Source organism: Lissotriton helveticus, chromosome 4_1, assembly GCF_964261635.1.
Source record: "Lissotriton helveticus chromosome 4_1, aLisHel1.1, whole genome shotgun sequence".
NCBI classification, from domain to species: domain Eukaryota; kingdom Metazoa; phylum Chordata; class Amphibia; order Caudata; family Salamandridae; genus Lissotriton; species Lissotriton helveticus.
The window spans coordinates 1138434291-1138459293 of record NC_136063.1 but is presented as its reverse complement, the minus strand read 5'-3'; the positions used below and the strand labels follow the sequence as shown (position 1 = coordinate 1138459293).

At 45.5% G+C, this 25003-nt stretch overlaps 1 protein-coding gene across 1 annotated transcript in view; it reads right to left on the bottom strand.

Annotated features, from left to right (window-relative positions):
- The window catches only part of BAG1 (BAG cochaperone 1), a 290179-nt gene that overhangs the window by 253062 nt on the left and 12114 nt on the right, over positions 1-25003 (bottom strand). The window contains exon 2 of the mRNA XM_078687743.1: positions 11072-11200. Within this exon, the coding sequence (XP_078543869.1) occupies positions 11072-11200 (129 nt within the window). The remainder of the gene's footprint in view (positions 1-11071; positions 11201-25003) is intronic.

The following is a 25003-nucleotide window of genomic DNA, read 5'->3' as shown; positions in this document are numbered from 1 at the left end:
GGCCGCTCTAAATCATAAATATCGATGAAAAAATCCTTGCAAAAAGGTTTGCAACTCGGATGCAGCCGTTGGTTCCCCTCTTGGTCCTACCCGACCAGTCCGGATTTGTCACGGCGCAATCCACCACGTATAATCTCCGAACAATTTTCTCCACTTTACATTATTTTGACCAGAATTTCCAAGCAGTGGCTGTGCTGCTAGATGCAGCGAAAGCTTTCGACTCTCTACAATGGCCTTACATGTTCACAGTTCTGCTTCGGATGGGATTTCCTCTCTTCTTCTAAAAATGGATCAGGGTGCCTTACGACGAGCCATTTGCCAGGGTGCACGTGAATGGGTGGATGTCCTCGCAGATCCCGATGAGGGGCGGCACACGACAGGGATGCCCACTGTCACCTATGCTATTTTCACTTGCCCTTGAACCTCTCGCCTGTAAGCTTCGGCAATTGCATGGTGAGGCTGCATTGGGATGTCATCAGAGACGGCTGGTAGTATCATTATATGCAGACGACATGTTGCTATATGTACGTGAGACAGAGGTGTACCTGCCTGAACTGCTTAGGGAATACATCAAGTTTGAGCGCTTTTCGGGCCTGGGGATCAATTGGTCGAAGTCAGTGGTCCTCCCCCTTACGGCACACACGAAGGAGATTGCTTTGGAATTCCCGTTGACCTGGATGTCGGACCCTGTGAAATATTTGGGGGGGTTTGGATTCATAGGGACCCGGAAGTGGTGATTTTGGAGAACTATGGGCGGACGATCACGTGCATCACTGAGAGAGCCGAGAGATGGGCCCATCTGCCCCTTTCACTGGCGGATCAAATTGCAGTCGTAAAAATGACCTTTCTCCCCAAATTATTATATTTCTTCATTAATATCCCTATTAAATTGAATATGGCACTCTTCAAAACTCTCCAGTCTGCGATAACGACTTTTGTATGGGGCGGGAAGAAGTCCCGGTGTAGGTGGGATCTTCTGGTGCAGCCATTTGAGCGGGGGGGGGGGGGCTTTGAGGCTCCGGATTTTAGACTGTATTATCTCTGCACTCAAGCTTATTTTGCTCATTATTGGCAGTTCCAGCAGCATTTTCAGCCCCTATAGAGGCGGATGCGGTGCTCCCAATGGCGGTGCAGGCGGCGACTCTGTCGGGTGGCACAGGTGGCCCCCGGACTGAGATCAACCCTGTCCACTGTACGGCTTGGGGGCAGCTGGCAGAAAGAGCCCAACTAACGTATCTCTATGCCCCGTTATTGCCCCTGGCATCTCATCCGGACATATCAGCTGCACGTGAAAAGCGAGCCCTTGGCGACTTGGCCAAGGTGGGAATTACACGGATCAGGCATCTATATGAGAAGAGCCGCTTCAAATCCCTGCAGGAGGTACAAAAGGGTGCGAACAGGGGTTTTATGTTGGGCTTTACGTACGTGCGAGTGCGTCAGGCCATCAGGACTGCCTATCCGGACTACCTGGCTGAGCCCACTACTTTAAGGGCTTTACAGGTGATTGGCGGGTGAAGAATGTCGGGGTCTAATCACTAAACTATATAACGCATTGATGCGCGAGCGAGAACAGCAGGAGCACCCCTCTTTTGTGAAGTGGTAGGTAGTTCTGAGAGATGCTTTCACCCCTGTGTGGATTGCATGCTGTACTCTCACTGGCCGTCTGACAGCTAATTGCAACCTGAGAATAATACACTTAAGTTTCTGCACCAATTATATTATACCCCGTTGCAGCTTTTTCAATATGTTTTGTGAGAGAATGCTAACTGTGTGCGGTGTGGGGTGGCGGATGCGGATTTTATGCACGTGGCGTGGCAGTGTGGGCGTGTGTCTGCATTCTGGGAGGAAGTGACAAAGATGCTAACTGATGTCATTCAGGAAACTGTACACTGCACCCCCAAACTCTGCTTGCTAGGGTATGTAAAATGTTTCAAGCCCTGCAATAGGCGAATAATTGCACATTCTACTCTGTTTGCGAAGAGAGCTGTGGCACAATGTTGGGGGGCGAAAGCGGTTCCGACCAAAAAGAAGTGGCTCAGTGATCTACTGTACTGTAAAGCTCAGTTACAAACTTATGAGGAGGAACTTCCCGAAACTTCACGTCCAAAGGCATATCTGCTTACTTGTCCAGACTCAGTATGATTCTATATGTATAGGTCTGTGCCGGTTCCCTGTCCGGGCTCACAAACTGCCCTCAGCAATGCTCCATGGTGGGAGTACTTCTATGTCTTACTGCCTTTGTTGGTGGATTCATTATGATTTTGCTGCATGTCAACTTCCGGGTCTTTGAGGTACCAGTTTTTTGTTTTCATTGTATGATGTTAATGCACCATATGTACGTTTCTCATCGCTTTGGTACTCTATTTGTTTCAGTCTTGGGGCGGGTGGGTGGAAGCGTGGATGGGGGGTTTGTTTTGTGTGGTTCATATTGCAACACCAGTCATGTCTATTGATGTTTCTATATTTGATGAACATCAATAAACATTAAAAAAAAAAATGTTTCAGGGGTTTGGGACAAAGCACTCTGCAATGTTTGGGAGGCGGGTAGTTCTGGATCCGTCTGGAAGGGTGGGGGGGGTCTGTTTTTTTGGTATTCTGTGTTGTTAGTTTTTGATTTCAGCGGGGCTTCCAAGGCTGCGATATTCCCACACACTTTTCGACAGATACAGTGCGCAAATAACTCTGTGACTATCTCCATACACTTTACGAGACATGGCAATACAAGCTCCAGCTGATTCCAACAACGGGGCACACCCCATGACTCACGTGACACCCTTAACCTTGCTTACGTGGAACGTCCACGGCCTTGGAGACAAAATAAAAAAGGGCCTGGTTCTGCAATATCTGAAGTGTTGCGGAGACGCACCTCACTGGTACCACATGCAAGGCGATGGACAGATGGGTTTTAAAATTATAGTGCATTCGGAATTTACTTCTGGTTCCAGAGGGGTTGGCATCCTGATGAGAAAACAATCCCCAATGATAGTGCATAAAACCATAATAGTTGATTAAGGCCGATTTACGGCCATCCAGGGTCAGTGGGAGGGACGGATGGTCAATATAGTATCTGTTTACAATTGGACTTACTGACGTGAAAAGACAGCACCATCCCATGACACAACACTACACTTTCCACTCGGGTGCATAATAGCTTATCTAGAATAGACTACTTTCTAGCCTCGGCGGATTGCCTCAAGAACAATGACAGTATTGAGATCAGGCCTAGTGGTATCTCTGACCATTCTCCAGTGCTACTAACATACTCATATCACAACAAGAATCAGAGGTGTATATACCCCATTTACCCTGGCTATTTACAGGTCCCAAAGAATAAAAAAGCGGTCCTTGCAGCGACAAAACATTATTTTAAAGAAAATGATAGGTCGGTCAGCTCACCGACTACCCTGTGGGAGGCATATAAGGCTATCATTAGAGGGCAGGCTATTGTTTCCATCACAGGACACAGGCGGGAGAAGCAGCAGGAATTGTATGACCTAGAGCTAGAGCTGCATGACGCAGAGAAACGACATGCTAACAATCCCACAACAGCTACGGCCCAGACGTTGTGCAGTAAGCAGCAACAGCACAGAGAATATCTCAGAGAAGCAACCAAATCGCGGCTCACGGCCACACAACATAAAATATAAGAGACCGGGGACAAGGCGGGTAAGCTTCTGGCGTGTCTAGACAAGAGGGAAAGAGGTCCTAAATGGAAAGCACAGATTTAGAAGGGAGAGGGGCAAACAACAGCGGACCTGCAGATAATAGTACGCACACTAGCACTGCATTTTCGCCACGTATATACGTCTTCCTCCACGATGACAATGGAAGAAGCGCTGACATACGTTAAAGACATCACAGTAGAGGAACTACAAGTGGCGATTCGATCATTACAATCGGGTAAAGCGGTAGGTCCTAATGGTATGCCTATAGAACTATATAAAAAGACGGCGAGACTATTGCCACATTTCTTCTACACATTCACTCAGACAGCCTGCGGGAGGGCGAACTACCGCTTGATCAGCGACTAGCCACCATAGTGGCGATACCTAAACCGGGAAAGCCTGCTACAAAATGTACCTCGTATCGCCCTCTATCGCTGATCAATGCAGAGACAAAAATTCTCGCAAAGTTGCTGGCGATTAGACGAACACCGCATCTTACGACATTTTTACATCCGGATCAGTCTGGGTTTATGCCAGGTAAAAATACTGCATTGAACTTGAGACGTCTACATGGGGTGATAGCCCGAATTCTGTATCTTCAAGAGCCAGCTGCTATACTTTCTTTAGACGCCCGTACGGCGTTTGATATGGTTGAGTGCCCCTTCCTGTTTGCAGTACTGCAGCACTTGGGCTTTGGCCCCAAATTTTGTGCATGGGTTCGTCTCTTGTACACTAAGCCGGTGGCTCGCGTCACGGCCAATGGACACATTTCTGATGATTTCCCGCTGGTAATGGGAACACGCCAAGGCTGTCCCTTGTCGCCACTGCTATTTGCCCTCGTGCTGGAGCCGCTGGCGGCATGGATTAGGTGGGAACCGATGATACCGGCCTTAAGTGGACAGACGGGTGGGAAGACCACATCTCCCTGTACGAGGATGATGTACTGCTGTATCTGACCTCCCCCAGGCGCTCCATACTGGTTCTCCTAAATATCTGCGTGATTTTTGGACGGGCATCGGGATACACCATAAACTGGTCTAAATCTATATTATACGTATTACATCGAAAAAATGGACTGGCAAGGAGTTATAACCCAACTCACTCCTCTTTGGGACACTAAGCAGCTGGGACGGCTCAGAAATAGCAAGGGATTTGACCGATGGGATGCAATAGGCATTTCCACGGTGGGGGACATGTGATCTAAAGGGGGAGTAGTTACATTTGAACATCTCCAGCAGCAATACGAATTAGGGTCCTCCGAAATATTCCGGTGCATGCAGATAAAACACGCACTGATAACGGCCATACCACCTGGTACCGAGGTACCTGAGGCATCCCCTTTAGAAGACAGGCTACTGACAGATCATATACACAAGCGGGCTACATCATTCACCTATCGGAAGTTAGTTAATAACCTTCCGGACCCCACGGCACCACTAAGGGAGAAATGGTCCCGTGAAGTTGGGGGCCTTGATGACACAGACTGGCAGGTGGCATTGGCCTCGCCACGAGAGGTAGGCATCCCCTCACGTCTTCGACTAGTGCAGCTCAAAATTCTACACCGCATTTACTACACTAGATACACCCTGTATAAGATGAAGAAAACACCACATCCATACTGCCTTAGGAGCTGTGGGGAGGAGGGCACCTTTTACCATACCGTTTGGCATTGCCCTACAATTGCTGACTACTGGAAAAAGTAATGAGAACAATATCGCAGTCAACGGGGTGTCACTGGTACCGGAGCCTAAGCGGTGTTTATTAAATATCTGGGAGCCAAATGACCTTACTCACCCGGCGCAGGACTGGGCTACGCTGGGGATAATGGTCGCTAAACGCAATACCGCTTTTTAAAAGTTGGGGGCGATAGATGTGCCGACTCTGGCCGCCTGGTGCAAGGACATGGACATGGACACGGTTATGGTGGCCGAGAGAACAGTATTAATTAATCGTGGATGTCCACAGAAATGGAGTAAGATATGGGGCGCTTGGAATACTTTGAGGACACATTTGTGAACCACCGCAGGAACAGACAGAGGACAGCACGGATGTGGAACATTAAAGAAGGTAGCACGAACTATAAAAGGGTTGGGGGCTGCAAAATCTAGAGAACGAAATGCCACTGTATTAATGATTAATGTAATGGTGATGTGTGAATCTGTAATGATGATATACAATGTACTAATGTACCGTTCGACAGTTTTTGGCTTTGCTCCTATTGAATACAATAAAAAAGTTTTCATTAAAAAAAAATTACACCAGAGTAAAAAACCCTGGACGATGGAATCAGGAGTTGTAACATAAACAAAAGGTTGAATTAAAAACATAATAAATTAAAAACATAATAAATGAAAAATCTAATTCAAGTCTGTTGGAAGGTATAGACCTGGGCATTGGTAACCTCCCAAGCTAATCAGCAATGGCGACAACTCAGCGAAAGGTTATTGGTTCACCACAGTAATGCTTTAAGGAGGACCAGGACTAAGGTAATCTTTGGAGCTGACAAACAGTAAACAGTTTATGACTCGTCAAGGATGACAGATTTGCTTTCAGACTTAAACTTTTCTAAAGGTGCGAAATCTTCCCCAAGGTTAGACAAGGAGCTTTGGCAAGGCTGTTCCTACACAACCAGCTACTATTTTTCCATGCTGCACGGTAGAGCTCAAACCTTGCAGTCCAAAACTCACAGTGGGACAAACCAGAAAAATCTAAACATCAAGGCTGTCTTTTTTGGGTAATGTTGAAGCCCTGGCCTGGGTCTCCTGAGATAGACATTTACAAAATCCTTACTTTCAAGAAACGTTTTGGAATTTTTTCACCAGTGGTCCAAAAGACCCCAAACTTTAGCAAAGACTTATTGTGGACTCTGGACAAAAGGTCCAAGCTGTGAAAAGAATTCCCATAATTTACAATCACATCCAGAGCCAAACGCCTAGCTGCCACAGTTTATCTGATATTTTTCGAGGCTGGCGTAGTTTCCTCTTTCTTCATTACCTTCAACATTTTGACACCAGGAGACAAAAGTTCCAATAGAAGCCAGCTTCCTAGTAAGGACCTAGATAGCTTTGTCCTTGTGAGTTGGGATGAGGCGAACTTCCTCAGCCCTTGGCGCAGCTTTCAAGTCCAGAGATTTAGCATAAAGCTGAAGATGCGATCTACACAATTCTTCACCAGGGTTCATCCACAAAGCTTCTCTTTTCTGATCAGTTCTCTGCGCTACCTGAGATTTCAGCAGTTTCGAAAAGATGAATCCTGCTCTCAGAGAATGTCTGAATGATTAAAGCTAAATATCCTACACATCCTCTGCCTACATTTTTCTACAGGGTGAAGCAGTTTTGGTCTCACAAATGTGCCTTAAAGAAAGACAATCTCCCAGTGCTTTGTGCTACAGTTCCAAAAAATGCCAGCACTAAAGCTGGCATATGTTTACAGTCCCTCTTTCCCCAAACGCTACACAAGAACAGCCTATTCATGCCTCCCAAAAATTCAAGGTGACTCACAGGATTTTCGGTACATCTCCTCCTACCCCATGCCAAGAAATACTGCTCCGGGTTTGCAAGTCTCTTTCCTCTCAAAGGAGACAAATGTCGTGTGACTTGGGTGTAGGTTGAACCTCATGAGAGAAACGTGTTTGGGTCAAAAACATCCTTCGAAACTGTGCACTTGGCCAAAGTGTTCCCGGAATGAACAGGTGTAAATGAAGCCAATTATCTCTGAGCTACAGGAGGCTCAGCAAAGGGGAAGGCGTGAATCATCTTTTTTCATTGGTTACTCCTTTAGCCTCCAATATGCCAACTTTTCAAAATACATTTTAGAAGTGTAGACAATAAAATTCCATGATGGATGCTGGAGCGTTTGAGCAAATCAAACACTCACGCACTAATCTGATGGAGCAAGGTGAAGAACAAGATTTTGTTCAAACTTGCAAAGTTAATCTCCCATAATAATACTAATTGAATTAATATGCATCTGGTGAAATTACTAATCAACTTAGTATAAGAATTTATTCATCAGTACACGCGGGATTAACTAATGTGCGTTATGTTGCAAATGCAAAGAAAAATAATAAACTAACCTTGTCTATTGTCTTTGTCAGTATTAAATGCGGCTGTTTAACTAATGGCATGTGCTTATTTTGTGTGCTTATGTTATGTCTTTTCTGTGACAAAAAGCTTGTGGAGATTCATCCAGTTCAAAAGAAGAAAATTAAATATAATGCTGCTTGTGTGTGCTTTGCTAGGTAACATAATTAACAGGTTTATTTAGTAAAGGGGGTGGGTAACAGAATGGGTCTCAATTCTTTAGTTAATTGATGTCTTGTGTTTGTTTAATAATAGTTTCCAAAGTGAGGCCTAAAGATCGTTCAGAAAAATGGCTGACAGAGTTGTAGTTGCGAAAGCTTGTCCAGAGTGGAGCCTTGCACATGCGCAGTTGTGAAGATGTTTACCACGCTGTCATCAATATTTGAAAAAGCAGTTCTTTCATTGTGCAGAACGTGCTCTCTGAGGGAAGGCTCAAGGACAGGAACTTGAGGTGTCCGCCAAGGTTAGGAAGCTATAGTTTGAAACTCGAGGAGAAAGTATCATTCTTGAGGAAGCCGAAAGACGTGGAAATGAGAGACAATAGGGCTTATGTAAAAGCCTGGACTTGGTCAAGGAACGGTAGTGACATAATGCTTTTATCATGGACTGACACGGGACAGCCAATGAGAAGCTCGGATTTCTAGGAAAGAATGTAATATGTAGAAAGTTTAGTTAGAAAGAAAGGTATAAAACCTGACGTTATGAGCAGGAGGGCGCTTCTCGCTTTCCGATTCTTGAATGACGTGACGTGCTGTTGGACTCTTTGGCGCACGTAAGGACAGCAGATTTTAAATGATTTTTCCTTTCTAGGTGAAGTGAGAATTAGACAGGGAAATAGATTTAGGGAATTGAAACTGTTATTCTACTAATAATTCATGTTTTCTGATTTTGCTTTGGGAGTGTCAGTCTAATAAGTCATTTCCTTAATAAAATGCTGCTTTCTTATTTGCTAATAAAATAAAGATTCCTAACATAATTTCTCTTTCTTTGATGAATAAAGCTAATAAAATTAGATTTGAAATGACAAGCTGTTCTTGTTTATTCATGGTCTAGTTTCCATCAGTTGATCCATTCGCCTTAGTGGCCTAATTGTAAATGATGTAAGTTTAAAACCATGGTGAGAATAGATAAACTGCAGTTGTATATAATAATGTAAATAGTTTGTGATTAGATTTGATTAATTAGGTCACATGATTCAGTTGCTCAAAAATTGTCTTGTTGGTTTATGGGCCTTTATATGTGTTTCATGATTAATGGTGAGTATCATGGTGATAGGTAGTGTTTGTGAGACAGTTTTTCAATAGGAGCGCTGGATAAAATCCATCATCATTCTGTCTGACCATGTGCCTCATGGGAACAGTCCAGCCCGAACTGCCAAGCCATGTCTTCCCTGGGCCGGAAACACGCATCCTGGGACCAGTGTCTGGCTATTCCCAGGACGCTTGTTTCCGGTCCAGGGAAGACATGGCTTGGCAGTTCGGGCTGGACTGTTCCCATGAGGCACAGGGTCAGACTGATTTGCATATGGCCATGTCTGAACTGGGGTGGTGGAGTGAGCTAAAGAATGATGATGGATTAAACCCAGATCAGTTGACTGGGGTGAGTGTTTGATTTGCTCAAACGCTCCGTCCATCATTCCTTTTGGTATCGCTGTATATACAGAGCATGGCCGCTAATCCCACGTTACAAACTTGGAGGCAAGTTAGGACAATGTCTTACTTTTCAATGTAACTAACGAGTAGCTGGCCACAGCATTTTAACACAAATTTGCAGCGGACATACAATTGTGGAAAATCTAGCGTTTTTTAACTTTAATTCACACCCAGCTTTGCTTTAACATGTGCCTAAGATCCTCATTGCAGTTTTTTGCTCCAGATGTAAGTGAAGGAAATGCCCTATGAACGTTTACATCTGGGATTTGGCCTTAATGTGGTTTGGGGAACATGTGTACTAATACAGCCTAATTAACAATTGATCAAATAAGCCAATTTTATTGTAAAACATTTTAAATTTTAACAGAGTCCAAATTTCAAAAGAATTGATGAGAAACACTGCAAAAAGATGGATATTCAGCTGGGCGTCTGGAAATTTAATTTTTAGAACCACAGAACAACAGCTGGTGTAGTGCTGAGATGAAGGCGAGGGTAAGTCAATAAGATAAACGAGTGACTCGTGGTGTGAAATGGAAGACAGCTGATGGGTGCTGATTACGTGAACCGGTTTTCGAAGATGCTGTGAATTTCAGCAGCTATTTTCGCTCATTTTTTTCCTCTAGATGAATGATGTGCAGAAAAATACTAAAGTTGAATGATGTCTTAAAAAAAAAAGTTCATGCAAAAATGAAAAAGCATGTGGATGACAAAGATTAAGGTTTTTCCAAAGGCTCATGGGTGTAAACTACTATAGTATTCGGGTTTATGTCTTTGATTGTGATTTTGTCATTCATCAGGGTTTTAGCACTTTGATTGGAGGGAGGGTGACCAGAAGAATGAAGAGACAAAAACGTATCCTTGACGACTAAGGATATTTAACCAAATATTTAAGTATGTATAAGACCTCAAGCTCAGGAAAGCACCACTACAAATTCTGTAAACACCCATTTTTGTTAAGTCTCAATTCAGATAGGTCAGATGCAGTGGGGTATGCAACTGCAGAGAAGGAAACAGTAGCATGTGAATTATCCTTTAACTTACTTCACCACGTAAAATACATCACTGCAGTGTGTTTGGAAAAATAATCACCCCAGGCACAAATAACAAATATTTGTCATCCCTTGCTACTCGATTAACATTTTCACTTCTTGTGGACTTGTTCATTGCTACTCCTGGCATTCTTTTAGCTTCCTCTCGTTCTCTGCCATATTCTCATCGCTACCACTGTTACACACACATATACATCCTTCACATACACTAACCCACAATGCAACCCCCCAAACCATATATTTTCTTAACTATAAAAACTGCGGGTTATTCCTCATAGAGCTTGACCAGACCCACAATTTACTTGCAACAGGTAATCACCCTTTATTAGCCAGAAAAGAAGACGTGAAAGCATCACCACCCTGCCCTCGGGAGGAGTAAATAAGATAACGTTGGTGTGTAGAAGTATAATCATATGTCTACAGTAAATTGAAGGCTGGACGTTTGCCATAATTTTTCCCGCAATGGTAATGACATCAGATGTTTCGTTTTGCTAAAAGCCACAGACCACATTTGAAAAAGTGTTTGTTGCAAGAACAATAAATTAACCCTACAACTGCTCTTGATCCATCCTAAACGCACAAAGCCATCTCCATTTCAATCAATGTTTAGTAAAAACAACTACCTTTGTAGATCAATTTCTGAAAACTCAGGGGGACTCCAGTGATCTGCTCAAGCATAACAGCCATGTCTTGCAAGGTGGGTTCAGTGCCATCCTCCTGGGCCACAATCTGAAGTTTATGCTTTTCACTGCCTGAAGGAAAAACAAAAATAGATCAACACTAGATTTAGAAGTGGAAAGGATTGCTTTGATAATACATTTCATACTCTAAAGCATCAGATGTCTTATGTAAGCACTCAACATAAAAAAAGAAAAATAAATCGACATTACGTGATCCTAATTATATTGTCACTTTCTGGCACTTAAAGGGTTCATTTGAAAACGATCTGCAGTCCTTCAAATGTTCAATCAAAACACATTAGCAAGAGATCAAATTAATCACTTACCAATTTTGTAATACAATGCACATACGGGTCAGGCAGGCAATGCAAGGCTCACGTTTTCAGAGAGGCTTTACTCCAGAATTGGCATTGCCTGCCACAAGATACCATATTAGTCTTTGGTCTCACATTAACTCTTAGGGGCCCGATTAGGATGGCGGACGGACCTGCATCCGTCCGCAACCCCAGAGTAGGAGGGACCATCCGCAGGGGCAGCGGCAGTCCCTCCGTGCAAATTAGGTCACCCTGGCGGTCACATCCTGTATTTTTTACATTGCGGCGGGTGCTGCTTGAAGCAGCACCCGCCGCAATGTTAAAAATGAAAGCAGTGCATTTGCATGCACAAAGCGGCAGGCAGGCAGGAGGCCTGCCGCTTCGTGCACGCAAAGGCAGGGGGGTACCATATGTACCCCCCATATGCACCCCCCACCCCCCCTTCACCCCTGGGGGCCCGCAACGGACCCCCAAGAAAAGACCGTATGCCTTTCCACGGCGGAAATGCCGCCGTGGAAAGGCATAGGACCGCCAACATCCTAATGTGCCTGGCGGTGTCTGATAAACACCGCCAGCCATGTTAGAACCATGTTAGAGCGGCGGAAAAGCTGCGGACGGTCTTCCTGACCCCCCAGCCATCCTAATCTGGCGGGGGGGTCTTTGAAGGCTCCGCAGCGGTTTTTCCGCATCCTCCGGGCCGGCGGACACTTCCGCCGGCCCGGAGGATGCGGAAAAACCGCAATCCTAATCGGCCCCTATGTACAGAATGGATACTTATGACAATTAAGTGAATGATCACTGTGACTTTTTGCATAACTAAAGACACATACGAAAATTAAAATTTACGACACACAAAGATATCTAGAATCCTTTTTTTAAACCATCTTTTCTAATTGAAAGCTTACAAAATTAAAAGGTTGGAAGAAGAATACATAGATGAGCAGCAATTTTGCTAAAGGTATACCTTAAAGAATGATTTCTAGTCTTCGTTAAATACAATGCCCAGCCGTACCACTGTGACAGAGACGTTAACCCAACCCAGACACACTCGGAAAGTCACCTAGACAATTTTTCTGACAGCTGCAAAGCCATTCAATTATTGCCTAATCAAGCTAGCTATTGGTTTAAGAGGTCTGCATGCAAGAAAGATCATGATGATTACAGTACTCTTTCTCCCGAGAAAGGCTCCATTAGAAGTCTGAGAATAATGCAACTGAAACCTGGAAGAATTAATACGGAATGAGTTGAACAAATGAACTACAATGAAAAATAAGAGGCACCCATATTGTCCCTTTAGACCACTGAAAATATAAGTAAATATGATCGGAGGTATTTCAAATTCAGGATTGTGACCACCACACTTGATTTTTTAGAATATCTTTGAGTTGTCATTAGAGGATCATGCCTTACACTAATAATTTTCTATGTAACCTAGCAAAGCATATCGTTCTTTTTAAATCTATATATATTACAAATGTGGTTTATAGAAATTTTAAGATGTACATATAATACAATGTATGTACTGTACACAAAGCGTTCCTCATACCTTCTGGTCTTAAAGGAGCTTTCTAGAATTTAAAATAATAATGAAATAAACACAATGAAAGCAGTGACGTGGATTGAAATAGGATTATGTACGCATTCAGTGGATGAAATTGCAAAGGGATGCAATCTACTAAACCATCTAAAAATACTCATAAATCTAGGGGGAACAATTTTCTCTTATAAATGTTGCTACCCAGTCCCTCTAGGATAAAGGACCATCCTATATTTTTAATAAACTGGTATGTGGGTAGTCCAGCGTAAAACTTTCAATTCATATTCTCTGGACAATATTTATGTGTTATCTGGAGGTGTTGATACCTAGCTGAGAGAGACACTCCTACCCAGTCACAATTGCTCGAGCCGCTAACTTGACCCCAAACCACGCCCCAATCAATACCATTTGTGGAAGATTGAATAGCCTAATCAATGTATCCCCCACATGCTGCTGGGAGTGCAGAATGCCCTGCATGAGAATAGTTAGTCATGGACTGCAATTGGCAATTTGTTCTCCCAATCACCCTGAATACAAGCTACTATTTAAGTTTCAGGATGTGCACTATTAGATTTGATCACAACTATTGGATGTTCAACAATGCAGAGATGTTTAGTGGGGTCAATTGTGAGGAAGGTAGGTCAACTCTGGCATTTTACAATAACCGACCTTAATGCCCTTAATAACTTGATATTGGTCGGAAGCAAGAGAAGGGCTGGAGGAATTTCTGTTATTAACTGTCCTGGCCATTAGTGCTCCTTTTGCTAGACTTCCTTGCAAATTAATCCAACCGGTGCGAGCTTCTCTTCCCCACCTCACAGCAGCAGCAACGCCCAGGATTCAAGAATTCTCCAAGTCTCTCCCTGTGTCTCTGGTCTTCCAAAACGTAGATAGTTTTCAATCTCTTCCCTGACAATTTTTTTTTCTCCAAACTCCGACAGCATAGGTACTCAGTCTATGCTGCCAGTTGCTCAATCAAATGCCCTTCTTTGAAGAGTTAAAAGAACCAAACGATCAATTATGCAACTACCATAACATTAACATCACTCCTGGTCTATAATTTGGCGAGACTCATTAATTACACCTCATTCTATGTTGGCCTCTCTTAGATCATCACGAGCAAGAATAAGAACATCGAGGCTTAAGCAGACGGCATCCTCTTCAATCTGTTATACTCTACCCCTAGCTTGCTTGCATAGAAAACACAAATTTGCATTGGATTCCAGTTATGTCCAATTTTAAGGTGCTCATATACAGTGCCTTACACAGGGAACTCAGCAGAGCAGTGCATTAGTTATTGATCTAAAGTATTAAATATATTTAAGAATTTTTTTTAATGCAAGTGTGCAGAAAAAATACATAATGACAAATTTAAAAATAGCATTTGTGGCAATAGTCCCAGCACACCAGGTTCATTCCCCATGGTTCAATATGAAGTAGCGGCGCAAATTCCAAAAGGACATGGCTGAGGAGTGCACACATTAAAATTTCCTAAAATAGTTTGAAATGGATTTACATATTAAAACAGCAATCACGAGTCAGGTGTAAGGCTGTGCTCCACATTCCTTCTTTATTAGGGCAAGCAGAAGGTTGTGACGGAATGCCACAGAAGTGAGAATGAAATGCTGCAAGTACGAAACTCAAACATCAGTAGACAAGACGACCTAGTCCCCTTTTCTGTAGGTACTACCTAGAACAAAGGTTAGGTGATGTCTACCCAGAGTATTCTTAAATTGGTACAATAAGGCGTATTATCTTATCTTACAGAGTTTTATATAGTGCAAACTTGACCAGAATCGGGTATCAGAGCGCTTTACATAGCACCAGTTGCATTACATGTGGACACATTCATTTTTGTTAGGTACACAGGGAGATTAAGTGATTTGCCCAGGATCACAGGATGTTCAGTGTCATTGCCGAGACTCAAACCCAGTTCCCCAGACTCTAGGCCAACCGCCCTAGGCCAACACACGGCAGATTATAAGTACACAAAACCAAGCACTCTGCCTCCAGGATTGTCAAGGCCTACCATAGGAGTGACTTATATGTTTATATGAGTCTGTTTTAAAAGGTGCAAGCACCAACTTACCCAGGCTGCAGTAGCAGATCTGTGGTGTCATTTTGGAAGGCTTCCCATGGGTGGCCTAATACAAGCTTCAGCCCCTAGTAGGCCTCTGGGGTACCTATGCCCTTGGTACCTAAGGTACCATATACTAGCGACTCACAAAGGTAACCCAGTAACCAAGTTGGAGTGTACCTAATGTACATGCAATCAGTTTAGAGAGGAAGCAGCTAGGCTAGCAGGGCACCAGCCAGACTAAAGTCGATAAATCAGTGAAACACAGCAAAAAGTAGGGGTAACCATAGTAAGCAGATCCTACTCTACTACACATTTTAATTAAATATGGGTTTTACTTTTAATATTTATACTGATAGCCAGTAAGCTTTTGGTGTAGCCCACAACTTTGGGAAATTATGGGTCAAAAGAGAATTTTTCACGTCTCAAGAAACAAAAATTCAAAATGAGCTGTATGACTTCTGAATGCATTGCCTCTACCAGCTAAAGTTGCTATTGTGAAAAGCAATGCTCACAAGAAAATAGTGGATGAGGTAGGAAAGGGAAACGCATTTGCAGACACAGTGGGAAAGGAAATAGCACAGAATATTTTAATCACTGACATACGAGGTTAGATCAAATGTGCAATTAAAGAACATTATAGAATATGATTTTTGTGAAAGAGGTGTAGCCGATTTACAAAAGCAAGCTACACCAGAAGAATTGCAGGGATTGAAATAGCAAGGTATCTGGGTAAACGAATGCTAGAAAGACAAAACAGGAACCAGGTATGTTTCCAGACAGGTTGTTATACCTTATGACTTTGATGATACATGAACCTCGCATTTAGGGTGATATGGCATAGTGAATATACCCTATGACTTTGATGATACATGAACCTCGCATTTAGGGTGATATGGCATAGTGAAGAGCAGGAGACTATTTGGGGGTAAATGGGCGCCTGTCAGAGGACTTTCAGTTGGGGCGAGGAACTAGACAGGGCTGTCCCCTCTCCCCGCTGCCGTTCGCCCTAGTGCTGGAACCACTTGCGGCATGGATATGAAGGGACCCAGTGATTCGGGGAATGAGATGGGCGGAGGGATGGGAGGACCGTATATCCCTTTACACCGACGACATTCTATTATACTTGACACACCCCACAAGGTCTCTCAATTGGTTGCTCGACATTTGTGCATCCTACGGTGGAGTCTCCGGCTACACCATCAACTGGGCCAAATCTGTGTTATATATACTTAAGGGCCCTCTCCACGCCTGCCCCGGGAAGCGGAGATACAGATAACACAGACTGGTTTTAAATTCCTAGGTATAAACGTCACGCCCAATCACGAGCAATTTATGGAGCGTAATCTGCTCCCACCACTGCAGAGGCTGAAGAAGGATGTAAAAAGCTGGCAATCACTCCCATTGACACTGCTGGGGAGAGCTGCTTTGTTCAAAATGATGGCCCTGCCTAGGTTCCTGTATGCACTGCAAAATACGCCCACGCTTGTTCCCAACTCACATTTTAAAGCCATCGAGACAGAGGTTGGCCATCTCTTGTGGGAGGGGAAACCTCACAGAATACCTATGAATAAACTGACCCGCAGCTGGTACGATGGCAGTATCGCCCTACCCAACGTACAGCTATACTATTGGGCATCCCAGCTCATAGTGATTAACCAGTGGCTCTACGCCCCACAGGACGAACCAGCTCTGCGTATGGACAGGCTCATTCTAGGAGTGAATGGACCCCTGGGAGCGTTATACGACAAGCACAAGAGAAACACGTTAATTGGGCCCACGGCACACTGTGCAAATCTGGTACACGGCGCTGCGAGCACTCGGATGGGAGGAGTTGATAACACAACACACTCCACTGTGGGATTCCCCGAGGTTTGGCAAGTTGCGCAAGAGCAAGGGTTTTACAAGGTGGGACCTTAAAGGCATCTCCAAAGTGGGTGACCTTTGGAAAAAAGGAGGGGTGTTTCCATTTGCACAGCTGCAGGCGACGTATCAGATGGCAGGAAGGGAACAGTATCGATATACCCAAATCAGACACGCCCTTACGACGGCTATACCCCCAGGAACAGATCCTGGGGTGGTGAGTACTCTGGGAGATCGTTTGCCAACCGACTCACTATCCAAAAAGGCTATCTCCTTCACATATCGAAAGCTGATAAATAATCAGAAGGATCCCACACATACCCTAAAGGAGAGATGACAGGTAGAGGTGGGGGAGATGGACGAACAAGGGTGGCAGGAGGCGCTGGCGTCTCCGCGGGAGGTGGCGCCCCCTTCCAGATTAAAACTCGTGCAACTCCAAATACTTCACAGAACGTATTATACACGGTTGTTACTGCATAAAATAGGGAGGGTAGACACGACACTTTGCCTTAGGGGTTGCGGGCTCACTGGTTCCTTCTACCACACGATATGGGATTGTCCCCACATAGCACAATACTGGAGGGCAGTTATGGCAACGATCACCCAGGTATGTGGGTCTGAGGCCCCCTCAAACCTCGGATGTGCTTGCTTAATGTGTGGGAGCCCACTGATCTAAACCATGCCGCACAGGATTGGGCTGCACTCAGCATCACTTTAGCTAAAAGAAACATTGCAAAGCACTGGGGAGTTCAAACAACACCGTCCCACCAGCAGAGGTGTCGCGATCTAGATAGCGCCATGGTGGCAGAAAAGGCAGTTTTTGTCAATAGAGGCTGCCCCCAAAAATGGACATGAGTGTGGGGAAAGTGTAACAATTTTCAGGGAAACATATGTACCCCTCCACCCGAGGACTCCGATTCAGACATGAGTGACTGATACTTAGAGCAAGGACATGCCATGATAAAAGCACAAGATGAGACGCTGGATTTTGGTGACTGTATGGAGGTGAGGTGAGCACACATGTTATGTATATCTTTCTTTATTGTGTACAGATTTACTGCGTGTTACAGTGTATTGGTTCCTATCTGAATACGGTCATGTCTGTGAACTACTTTTCCCGATGTGTATTACAATTACAATGCTAATAAAATGTTGAAAAAAAAACCAATGAAGCATATATGACTCATATTAACAAACAGTTGAAGGATGCTCCAGGCAGGTGGGTGATGGTAAATAATTTCAAAAGGAACAATTGCCTGCAACCTCAGTGGAAGGGACCAGTGCAAGTCCTGTTGACAACACAGACTGGTGTTAGGTGTGCTAGTTACAAGAACTAGATCCACGCAGGTGAATAGAGCCCCTTCACCTATGCTCCCTTCACCTGCAAAGCCACAAGAGAACGCTGAAAGACTTGCAATACTTCCTACCCACCAACTGTCAAAGGGACAGAAACAATGATACAACCTCCGTCACAGGTTTCGTTAAGTCCATCTTCTGAGCTTAACCAAAGATAGTTTACTATAGGGGCCACAGCCGCAAAGTACTGGAGTCCTCTCACGGCCTAGCAGTGGTGAACAATGGGCATAGAGGGACTTAATTACTCTAAAATTTTATGATGGGAAGGAACTATATTGACAAAGAAGTTGCGCAAAAAATTTGCATTAATCATTCTTACTACCTTAATAGCCACTGCCATTGGTCTGTATGATACATATTCCCAAAAACTACAAAGTTCAAACACTACATCAACCGACAACCTGCACAACCACTATTCTAAAGAGTACCACAAGAACATTGCCATACAAATGATGAGCACCTATCACAAGCAATTAAATGTCTCAGATTGTTGGATCTGCTTAAAGCTTTCCTCTTAACACAGCACAGAATGCCTCTGTTGCCCTAGTTTTCTGGTCAGATGGGTACTGATGTCAGATGCAAATATAGAGATGAAATAGTGGTACTGTTAAATTGTTAAAGTGGGGCGAGTTCACCCTATAGCGACACTTTCAATGCTAGTGTTATGACGAAATGATATAGGCAATTCACCCAAAGGATGAATGCCTTGATTTCTACCACTTCTGCTCTGTTTCATCAGCCCCCAGCCTTATGGGTAAAGAGAGGGCACGGACAATTATGCATAGCATCAACTGTTTTGCAAGAGATTGGAAGAAGTAACTGTACCCATTCATTTATTTGCCCAATACCTCCTAGCCCTCACTACCAGCAACAGCAGGATAGAGAAAATACCACGGGTGCTCTTTTGTGACTTTCTTAAAGAATTGGGCCCATATTTAGGTCTGGCATTAACAGTTTTATTACAATTCTATCTTTCTATCTCTCTATCTACTGGCTGGTTTCACTGTGAGTGACGGAAAACAAGTTTTTAAGATCACTCCTAGCAGTTCCTCAGTCGACCCCAACATACTCTATACATACAGAATTAGGCCTAGGTTAAAGACCTGGTTGAACGAAGAAATCACTTTGAACCATCTGATCCTAAGTGATTGTGTATCTATGGACAATGTAAATAGGGTCCCATGGCTCGTGTACGTTAGAGCAATGTTTACCAAGCTAGGGCGCCCCGAGATTTACACATCACCAGAATGTATTAAAAGAGAGGATATAAGCTGGATAAAGAACAATTTCCTGAATATGTTAGAAATGGAAAGGGAGGTGCAGGAGTTAAAGAAACCTTGTGTTAAAGCTAATTATGTATTATTAACTACCCCCTCACTGGAACCATATCTAAAAATTGTGACTAGACCATTTCATCGCCAGCTTCTGATTAGATTCCGCTTTAACCTAATTCATTTAACCCTAGGAGTTTTTCCAATATGGGGCAAACCAGAAAATTCGATGCCATGCCACTGCGACAATTTTTCTACACAAGACACGATGCACTTTGTTATGTTTTTTGAGAATTATTCTGAGATTCGAAAAAAAAATGTTAACCCAATTTTGAGAGAGGCGGGTTTTTTACAAGTTAGGCCCGCTTTGATTTATCTGCAAATGTTTTATTTTTTTTTTTTATTTTTTCAAAAACCTTTATTTGAGCAAGCATAGAAAAATACAAGAATGGGCCTACAACCTCACGGGCTGGCCGCTAATAATAAGGCACAAGGCATGAATTAGAAATGTACACCCGTGGTCAGGTACAAATCCAGCACAAAGCATTACTCCTCACATGTCACAGAGCATTTCGAATTTTTATTTTATACAAAAAGCGAAACAAACACTAAAAAGGCGAATGCATGGTAAAGAAGGTCAGCCCAAAGAACGGAGGGGATGGTCCACGAACAGGAGAACATACCCAGAGCCCTGAGGCTCCAACAAGGTCGGGGGGGAAGGGGAGCAGCGGGGAGAATCGAAAATGCAAAAAACAGCATGAAAGGGTTCCGGGAACGCTCGCCTAGGGAGATAAGATAACCTCAGCAGTGCCTACAAGGGGAGGGGTACAGATATCCCCACGATATTCATTCCACTGGCCCCAAATCTTCGTCCACGCCCTGGGTCTGCCCCTGGCCACATAAACAGTCTTCTCACGAAACATGGACCAGTCCATGTTATCCTCCCATTTCGAGACATCAGGGGGCCTGGAAGCGCCCCAGAGTTGCGCAACATCCCGTTTCGCAATCATGTAACCCAAGGTAGCCCATCTGGTCTGGGCCACAGAGTAGTCAGTGGGCTCCCACACATTCAACAGACATCGTCGAGGCTCCGGCCGCAGGGCCACACCAGTCACGTCAGTCATCACCTCAAGCACAGCAGTCCAGTAAGCCGCCACAACCGGGCACTCCCAAAGAATGTGTAAAAAGGTAGCACTCGACCCACAACCACGCTTACATAACCCATCCAAGGAAAATCCCATCGTCACCAGACGCGGACCAGTGACATACACTCGATGAAGGATCTTAAGTTGAACCAAACGGAGACGGGCAGGAATAGCTACCTCCTTGGGAGAAGAGAGTGTCGATTGCCAATCTTCGTCGTCCAGTTCCAACCCATCGCTGACCCAAGCCTCCCGAAGTCGGGCCAATAAGTCCGCCCGATTGTTGATCAGCTTCTTATAGATCAGGGAAATAGTGCTATCAGGCAGGTGCCCATCAAGGACACGATCTTCGAGGGGGGAAGACTCGGGCAGGGCCGCATCAGGAGTCAAAACTGAGGCGAGGGCGTGCCGGACCTGCAGATAACGAAAAAATTCCCTACCATTCAAACCATATTCCGCCTGGAGGGCCTGGAACGACTTCACACTACCTTTCGAGCATCCATCACCCACCTTACAAATCCCAATCATATCCCAGCGGTCGAAACCCTTGGTAGACCAGAGATAGCCCAAACGTTCCGAGGCATAAAGCGGCGTCGCCAGCGTCAGTCGATCCTCCCATCCCAAACTCACATTCGCGGCTCGCCATACAGTTACTGCAATCCTGGATGGGCCCACAAGATGGCGCCCGGCTGATCGAGAATAAAGCGCTCTATTAAAGTCCCCACCCGGCAGCTGAAGTCTATCCATCTCGAACGCAGGATTCCGACCCGGTGAAAACATCACGTGATTAATAGCAGACAACTGGGAAGCCCAGTAATATCGCTTGATATCGGGGAGCGCCATGCCCCCGTCGTACCAAGGGATGGTGAGTTTCGCGAGGGCAATACGTGGACGCCCGTCCCAAATCAATTGCCTTTGAAGACTCTCGATCTCTCGGAAATAGGTCTTGGGGATTGCGTCATAGGAGTTCTGGAGCGCGTAAAGGAACCGCGGCAAGGACATCATTTTAAACAGGGCCGCCCTGCCCAAAGGAGACAAAGGAAGCTTACGCCAACGGGCCACATCCAGTCGCAATCTAAGCAACGGGGGGAGGAGATTACGCTCAAAGCGGAGCGAGGAGTCCAACGTAATAAAGATCCCTAAATATTTGAAGCCAGACTGGACCACCTGGATAGGAAGTCTGCTCGGCAACGGGGGCAAAACACCCGAAAGAACATACACGCAGGACTTGGCCCAGTTAATAACGAGGCCTGAGTTGGCACCAAAGGAAGCAAGAACGTCAGATAAAACAGACAGAGATTTGCGCGGGGAAGTGAGATATAAAAGAATGTCGTCCGCGTAAAGTGAAACGCGGTCCTCAAAGTCTGGAGACCAGCGAATCCCCCTGAGCGAAGGTTCCAACCGAAGCCAAGCAGCCAATGGTTCCAGGGCGAGTGCAAAAAGCAACGGAGACAAGGGGCATCCCTGACGGGTACCTCTACCAAGGGTGAAAGGAGCCGAAACCCTACCATTGACCACTACTTGTGCCAGAGGTTCCGCATATAATAACTTGATCCAACCAATAAACTCAGGCCCGAAACCAAATTTCTCAAGAGCCGCCCAAAGATAAGGCCATTCCACCGTGTCAAAAGCCATTGAGGCATCCAACGATGCCAAAATGGCCGGCTCCGTCAGAAGCCCCGCCCTCGCAATCGCGCCGTGAAGACGACGTAGGTTCAGAGCCGTGTTGCGATGCGGGATAAATCCGGATTGATCTGGATGGACCAAGCCACTAATGACCGTCAGGAGGCGGGACGCCAGGAGTTTCGCCAATACCTTGGGTTCAACATTTAGCAGGGATATGGGCCTGTAGGAGGAACAAAGATCTCGCGGTTTACCATCCTTGGGGATGACAACTATCGTGGCCAGTCGCTGATCATAAGGGAGAATACCCCGTTCCCGGGACTCTAGAAACATGGCGCGAAGATACGGAGCCACCCTGTCGGGACGCAATTTGTACAGTTCAATTGGCAACCCGTTCGGGCCCAATGCTTTGCCCGAACGGAGTGAACGGATGGCAGTAGCTATCTCATCAACAGTAAAGGGGGAGTCCAACGCCACACGATCCAAATCGGAAACACTGGGCAGAGCTATATCACACAATAGAAGGCGAGAGTCAGCCACATCTCTCACAGACACAGGGGTATACACCACACGGAAATACTCAGCAAAACGGTCAACTATTCCAATCGGGTCCGTCACACTCTCACCACTCAAAGACTGAATCACGGGTACCACACGATTAGCCCTCTCCTTCTTATCCAGCCATGCCAGCAATTTACCCGCTTTGTCACCCACATCATACAAACGTCCCTGTTGCTCCCGAAACATCACTTTAGCAGCATCTGTGACCATGGACTTATAGGCAAATTGTTTCAGACCCAGGGCATGGAGTTTCGCAGACGTGACACCAGATTCCAAAGCATCCTCCAATGCAGAAATCTCTCCCTCAAGATCCACCACCTCTCTATTCCTCGCCCTCTTAGCTTCAACAATAAGGGAGAGGGCCTGCCCACGAATCACCGTCTTAAAGGCCTCCCATAGGGACACAGCTGAGGAAACAGACCCCTCGTTATCCAGAAAATACGCGTCCAAAGATTTAAGCAAAAGGCTGCGGGTCTCGGGGGAGGTAAGGTACCACGGATTAATGGGAGCCACCCTGCCCACTGCCTCCACTCCAACCTCAAAACGAAGCCAGAGCGGAGAGTGGTCAGAGATACCCCTGGGTAGGTGTACAATCTCACGCACCGCTGGCGACTGAGCCGCAGGCATCAGGAAATAATCCAGCCTAGACAGACTCCCATGGGCCCCAGAATGAAAGGTGTACTGAAGCTGAGTGGGGTGCAAAAGCCTCCAGCAATCCACCAAGCCAAAGGTATCCAAAAATCCACCCAACCACTGTTGGGCCGCAGGAGTATCTCTAGGGGGGTGGCGATCGTGGAGACCAGAGAACACCGAATTAAAATCACCAGCCAGAAAGAGAGTACTATCAGGGAGGTCCAACAAGACACGGCCCAAATCTGAAAAGGTAGAAGTCTGTAAGCCGGGGGGCACATAAACAGTGAATAAGGAGAGGGCACGACCCTCATAGCGACCCACAAGGACAGCATACCGCCCCCGGTCATCCTGAATCACATCATCAATAGCTAGGGGGAGGGAAGCCCGAACAAGGATACCCACACCCCTAGAACCCGAGGTAAACCCCGAATGTGCCACGAGGCGATAGCCCCACCTATTCATTGCATGACAAACATTGCCTACCAAATGAGTCTCCTGCAGGAAAACAATATCAGGAGATAAACGTCGTATACATTTCAACACCACACTTCGTTTGATACGATCTCCCAGACCGTTAACGTTCCACGAAACAAATCTCAACCCGCTACCCCCATCCCACCCGACAAAGCCAAAACCCTCCACCAATGAGCATGACACCAAAAACATTTTCAAATACAGGATAAAGTCGCCTTGAAAACAGAACACACAAACAACAAACTTCCCTACCACCCTCCCCCCAAATAACAAGAAAACACCCCCCACCCTGCACCCCTGCAAAAAGCTAAAAAGCCACCCCAACCTGCAGTGTGCCTGTCGCCCAAGAACCCCTATTCTACACAAAGACCCCGGAGGAGGAAAGGCTCCGTCCCACCCGCCCCCCGATCAAGACCCATGACGAGAAAAAGAACATACATCAAACACATAAGCAGTAGAGGAACATAGGCGTACACCCCTGGAAAAGTTATTCAAAACAAGGCACCAGGTATAGACGAAATGTTCAGCTCTCTACACCACCTTCAGCAACGCCCGGGTGGGCATCGGACTCAGTCTCAGGAGGTCGGCTAGGCAGGGAGTCCAGCCAGTCATTCACAGCATCCGGCCGATCAAAGAAGAAAGTTCGGTCATTATACTCAACCCGCAGCCTGGTCGGAAAGAGCATAGAGTAACGCATCCCCATGTCCCTAAGACGCTTCTTGGCACCACGAAATCCCATCCGCTGCTTCTGGACCTGTTGGGAAAAGTCCGGATAAAAATTCACCGTGGCATTCTCAAAGGCCACTGGGCCCTTCACCCGCGAAGCCTGCAGGATAGCGTCCCGATCTCTATAGTGGAAAAGCTTCGCAACAATAGGTCTCGGCGGGGCGCCTGGCTTACCCTGGCCCCCCGGAACACGATGTGCACGCTCCACTGTGAAAAATTTACTAAGGCCAGATGGAGATAGGTGGTTCTGGATCAGGTCTTCAACCAGGAGATCAACCGAGTGGGGTTCTGGGTTCTC